The sequence below is a fragment of the Morone saxatilis genome, unplaced genomic scaffold (assembly GCF_004916995.1).
Source record: "Morone saxatilis isolate NCDOM2014 unplaced genomic scaffold, NCSU_SB_2.0 Contig4, whole genome shotgun sequence".
NCBI classification, from domain to species: domain Eukaryota; kingdom Metazoa; phylum Chordata; class Actinopteri; family Moronidae; genus Morone; species Morone saxatilis.
In genome coordinates, this window is record NW_023339984.1 from 5,819,205 (window position 1) to 5,825,666 (window position 6,462).

The following is a 6,462-nucleotide window of genomic DNA, read 5'->3' on the forward strand; positions in this document are numbered from 1 at the left end:
AATCCACCTTCCACCTTCTCTTTACCTCTCTCTGTCATTCATTCTCTCAAACACACACACAGATGCTGTGCAGCAGTGCATCCAGCTGGTCGGTGCTTGAAGCCTGTTGAAATAGGTTAAATCCTGGAACTGTGGACTTTTTCTACACAGTGCAACCAAACATGAAGCTAAAAAAGACAGTATATACCTACATACAAGATGTGAAGGATGCATTGTTTGTGTGTACAGTAGATGTATGTGTGTGGGAGAGAGAGAGGAAAAGAGAGTTCATGTCTTTAATGAAGGGTTACTTGTTTTGCTGCTATTCAGTAATAAAGAACACACTGGGAACAATTACTCTGTTTATTTAGCCTAGGTCTTCCCACTAATGTGGGCGCGGGAGAAAGAGAACACTCTGGACAGCTCCCAGAAACAGCAACAGCATCAGACTTCTCGTTACGGTAGATCGCCCTCAGTATTTATCAGCTCAGAGATTTTTCTGTCATTGTTAAAAAAATTAAAATGACAGAAAATATTCGGTTAACACGACCCCTGCTCTACATCATCACACAAAGATGGGAGATCATTGATGTACAAACTAAATAACAGTGGCTCTAGTATGGAGCCTTGCGGTACTCCAGTAGTACAGGCTCTTGTCAATGACATTGTGTTATTTACACACTGGGTGTGATCTGACAGATTTTTTTTTGTCCAATGTAATGTGCTTAATGTTACAGAGATTATACTTAAACAGCTGAGTAAGACATACTGAATCAGTAACTGTGTCAGCGGCCTTATGTAGGTCAAGAAACACTGTTCCCATACCCCTCCTTTATCTGAATTAGCCTTGATGACTTCGAGGAAATAGCATGGAGTATAGTAATAGGACTGTAGTTACTTACCTCTTGTCCGTCACCTGTTTTATATACTGCAGTTACAATAGCAGTTTTCCGACCACTGGGAAATAAACTCTCCGCTAGTGACCTATTTATGGTGTAAGTTGTCTTTGTAATTTTTAAGGGAAACAGCATCAAGTCCACACTTGTCTTTTGCATTGCAGAGTTGAGGATAAAATAATTGCATTAACCTTAGACTCATCTATTTGTTTGAGATTCAATCAATTTTAATTATTATATAAAACCACAGGAAAGTAGATAAAGTAGTTAAATCTTGAATCTTGAATTTCTACCCAGTTCCATCACTAATTGAATAAATTAGTCTAAATTATTTTATGATTTATCATTTGGAAAGATCCTATTAAAGTTTTATGGCTCCACAGTTTGGAACTTCTTTAGCAGAACATTGTAACCTGATATGGTTTCTCTTCTTCCTGCCTCTCCAGGGAGATGAAGCGAGAGAGGGAGCGTGCAGACCTGTGGCGAGGCCTGGAGGAACACCAGGATCGCCGGATGCAGATGCTCACAGAGGCGGCCAGGAACCAGCGCAACCTCCAGGAGCGAGGCGAGAGAGGGGACCCGACGACCCCTTCATCCCCGCAGACGGCTCACTCCGACCAGCCCGAGCCCAAGCCCAGCGGGGCCTCTTCTTCCTCCTCTGGAGCTGGGGAGAGCGCCACCTAGGTGCTGCTCCACAGAGATTGGATAACACGGGGGTTAGGGGACAGGGAGAAGACATGAGGTTGTTGGTGAAAGTGTTGGGAGAGGTCAGACAGAAAAGGTACAAAACAATTCTTCTGGTCTTTTTATCTTGTATCATCGAGGGGGTGGCTTTTTGTGAAAGAGCGCACAAACTCAGTGATCCTAGTTAAAGACTGTACCTTTTTTCTGACAGAGTTGTGTGAAACTGGTTCAATTTTTGCTGTACACACATTATGTTGCAGATCAGAAGATGAATATTGTCCAAAAGTGCTGACTGTCATTTTAATTAACGGCTGGTTTATTAAACTGCAGGTCAGTACCCAGAATTGGTAGCTGGCCTGCTTCAAATCAGCCTCAAAATAAGAGATGAAATTTCTCTTTTGGTGCAACACTAACCAAGTTTAACATGTGTCTAACTTGTCTTGATATTTAACCAACCGAGTCAGAGTCTGTACTGTGGCCTCGTATTTATCTTTTGGTCAGAGATGCTTATTTCATGCGTGGATAGCACAATGCATTAATAAACAAAAGAAGCAATTTCACACAAATGTCCCAAAACTATTGCCGCACAGACCAGACACACAAAACCTCTCTCTCACACACACACACACACACACACACACACAGACACAGGTACATATTTACTGTAAATATGAGAAGACAGAGCTACAGAGAGAAAGTGTATCCAGGTCAAACAGATCTCACACACCAACAATTTATTGATGCACCAATATATTTCACACTGTTTCTTTTTGACATAGACACACACTCTTACACACACACAGCTGGTTCTGGCACTAACTCCTCTCCCATTCTGTCGGGTTCCACCAAAGGACGGGCCTAAAGTCCCTCAAGGTTAAAAAACCACTGATGAAGATGATGATAATGATATAAAGTACAATACTGTTCCTTCTTCTTACTTGTTACTCTACTACTACTACTCTACTCTACTCTAAGTACTACTGATGATGATGATAATGTTTTTATATATATACATATGTCTCTGGATATTTCTGTAGTGTATTATGGGAGAAACACTAGTGTAGCAGATACCATAAAGGGGAAGGCCGGCTCGAATTCTGAATTCACATCACACGTTAACTGTATGAGGCCATAATGTGAGTGCTGAAATTCAGCGGAATTCCCCTTTAACAGACCTTAAAGAGGGGAGGAATGAACTGGATTGGTGGTGGCTGTTTTTCTTTTCTTTTGAAATTTTGGATGTTTGCGGTGCGGTGGGTGTATCTTAAAGGGGTATTTCATAAAAAAAATCCCCAAACATTCCATGTTTAAAGATCGTTGCTATGTTTTATTTTGTCCTTTTAAAGGTGCCCTGTGGAGAAACAAAGTTATGTTTACATCCAGTGTTACTCACCAAAACACATTGTGTGTATCCATGAGGCTTTACAAATGTGCTGAATTGCATTTCCTTCCTCATAAAACATTTGTAAAGTCAATTTTAACTTACATTGTTTACATCCATGTTTACTTGCTAGCAGTCTTCTTCTTCCCTGCCTTTGTTGGCATATTGCTACATTTCTTTGTACATTAGCGCCACCAACTGTCGATCAGTGGAATAGCATGAAATCAGCATGATGTGAATCATATCCATGTGCAACCTTGTGCACTTGGACCCGCTCATAAAAACTTTACTCCATAGCGCTACTAGTGGTAAAAAACTCCACAAGGTGCCTTTAATTTTTATGTTGCGGCACACAATGATTTTTTTGGTTAAATATTTTACAAATGTACTCATTTGCCGAGGTTACATTACACAAAGTTGAAGTGTAGAACTCCCAACTTCGAACCAAAAACGTATCCAAGCCGACTAGTAAACCCCACCCAGCACAGAGGTTAGTGGAGAACAAATAAAACGCACCACAAGTGTTTCAGACGAAAAGAAAAACACTTTGATCCAGTTGGATTTCTGCACCCGGAGCGTCTGTTTCTTTAGGCTCAGCAGACCTGACGCTGCTAGATGGCGACCATGACGATGATAACTTTTTTTCGGTGTGAACCAACAAAAATCTGTTTATTCTTGTCTGATCATTATGATAGAGTGATGGGATAAAGAGAGGGGAAAAAAACAGAAAAAAATTATTTTAGCAATATTTTCATTCTTTCAGGATAATCTGTGTGTTTTTAGGGGGTTAAACAGGAAGTGGGTGTCACGCTAAAATGTTTACCCCCCACTCTTGTTTTTACTCCTGTTGCGTCCTTGATATTCACATTGTCTTAAAGGTACTTTCTGTGTAAATTTATTTGATGAGAAATGATTTTGCTTTGTAATTATGTTGTTTTTTTTCTTGGTTTTTGTATGATCTTGTTCATTTTGTGGAAAACTGATACTGATGCTATTTATTTTCTATTTGATCAGGAAATGTAACCTTATTTGAAGATGATGGTCAGGTTGTGTATGTGTGCGTGTGTGCGTGCGTGTGTTGGTGTGCAACCAGCGAGTGAATCGGTGAGCAGGAGATGTGCGTAGACAGAGTGATAGAGAACGAGAGAAAACAGTCGTCTCTTTGTTTCTTTTTCTCTCTCTCTCCTTCTCTCCTTCCTGAGGGACAGGGTTTGAATCCGAATGTATCGTAAAACAAATCGATTGATTGTGTTTTTTGACGCTTGAGACGCAGAGCTACCTGTCGGCTGCTTCGTAACCAAACATTCAGAAACCCTTCAGACCAGCAGTTTTTCAAACTTCTAATCGTGCCTGAGTCAACAAGGTTTTGAAATCCATTTGCTTGCAGCGCTCAGATTGGCATTTCAAGTTTTATTGAGCGGCATAAATTTCACAGTGGTGCGTTTCTGCCCCCAAATTTCCAGGTTTTTTTGAATGCTTTAAATTTGATTTGAGTTTGGTTGACTTGTTCTGATGCTCTCAGGCTGCGGTCACACCCACAGTTATTCTGCCATTGCTCCTTAGTACAAAAGAGGTTGTTGCTTTCAAACGTAGACGCTACAGCTTTGAATTTCACTTTATTTGCAGATTCCACATCCAACATCCAGGTTATAGCTTCCAACATGTTTGTCAGTCACACCCGAAACCAAATATTGTCAAATTTGTGCATGTGAGTAGTTGACATAAAAAAAATAAACTTAACTCAAGGTCCACTTACTGGATTTTTCTGCAGCTTACAATCACATGTCATGGTCCTCATCAGGGGATGGGGTTGCGCGGTCGGCAGTAATTAACCAGTTGACTAAAGTATGGAACGTCAGTCAACTATGTAGGTAACTGGTGTTCGGAATGAGGAAAACTGAGCAAACTCCATATGCTGATGAAGACTGGGAGATACGATGGAAAGCTCAGAAAAAGGCTAGAATTTGGAACCTGAGTTAGGAGTTAGTTACGAATGTGCCAGTGGTTCCCGACCCTTTAGCTTGCCAATTACAAATTACATGTCTACTTGTGACTCCTTAATGTGGACGATGAGTTGCGAGCAAGTAAACCAAAGAGTGTTTTTTCTTCTCAGTTTTGGTTGTAGGGTCTTCAGCGGCAAAATATACAAATAAGCAAAAATACAAAAGAGCAAAAATTGGAGGAATTTTGTTTAGCTTGTGACCCTTTTGATTAATGTTCGGACCCTTAAAGGGGCCCCAACTCCCAGGTTGGGAACCACTGACATATGCCTGTTTTTTTTTCTCTTTGTTTCTGCACATAGCGTAGATGTAAGGCGCACACATTTGTATCGGTTGCACTTCGTGGCAGCAACAGAAAATGCACTGAAGGATTAGGTGTGATAGCAGCCTCATACAAGCAAACACCTGAAAAACCTGCACCTGCACACACCACCTGGCTGGCCACTCTGGGCAGGCAAGAAAAACAAACGCTCCCATTTGATTTCAAACATTGCTTTGATTCAGGCAGAAAAAACACTCAGAAAACACAGCTGAACAGAGACAAAACTTGACCTCGCTGTCATAAAACTCAGCTTACTTTATGATTTTTGTTTTGACTAGCTTACTCACAAACCCTCTTGATTGTTATTGTCAGTCGCTCAGCTGACTCTGGGGGGAAAAACAGAACCCCCGGCTCCCACTGTTCTAGAATCCTCAATTATATTAATTAACAGTGATATTCCTCTTTCTAGAATACTGTCGTGCATTCTAGAACTGCTCCAGAACAGGAAGTGAGAGAAGAGAGTGTCCGTAGAGAGCTCTGGTATCGCCTCGCAGACGGCCATCAAACGCTGGTTTCATTCGCTGTCACATTTCCTCTCTGTGGCCACTTTCTTGTGGCCAGATTGAAACAAATGCTTTAATTCCGAGGGGTGGTGTGAATAGACTGGATGAAAGCAGCCAGTAAAGATTTGAAAAAAGAAAAAAAAAACTGAGGAGGAGAAAGACAGAGGAAAGAAAAGACATAGAGTTAGACACAATAGAATGGCAATAAGTCAGAGCAACAGTAACAGAATGAGAATATAATGTTACCGAAACCTACAACCGCATTACGTAGCAATTTCACTGAATTTCTAGATTTGCACTGTCTGCCCAATGGTCTGTGTTTGTTGTGTTGAAGAAAAACCTTAGAGAAGATGATAAAGATGATGCAGAAGAAGAAGAAAATGTATATTTTGGGGACCAACACAGCGGTGGGGGGGTTTGAATGTAGAGAGGCTTACTACTGTACGTAACATTGCAGGGGGGTGTAGAATGGAGAAAAAAAAACTATGTGCTAAAAATGAAACTTCACTTTGAGAAAACACTCCGGGAGTCTGTGCTGGTTTTTGTGTCACCTCTTTTGTCTCTTCAGTAATTTTCATATATTAATATTCAGTAATATTAATTCCACTGTTTTTTGATCAACAGGCACAATGATACATTATGTGAACTTGAACAAATTCACATTTTTATATAGACAATTTGTAATGTGACAGGGGTT

The 6,462-nt window shown here is 40.6% G+C and overlaps 1 protein-coding gene across 1 annotated transcript in view; it reads left to right on the plus strand.

The window, feature by feature from the left end:
* Positions 1–1,559, plus strand: part of ppp2r5b (protein phosphatase 2, regulatory subunit B', beta) — a 38,626-nt gene extending 37,067 nt beyond the window's left edge. Inside the window, exon 13 of the mRNA XM_035674839.1 lies at positions 1,322–1,559. Within this exon, the coding sequence (XP_035530732.1) occupies positions 1,322–1,559 (238 nt within the window). The remainder of the gene's footprint in view (positions 1–1,321) is intronic.
* The last annotated feature ends 4,903 nt before the right edge of the window (positions 1,560–6,462 follow it).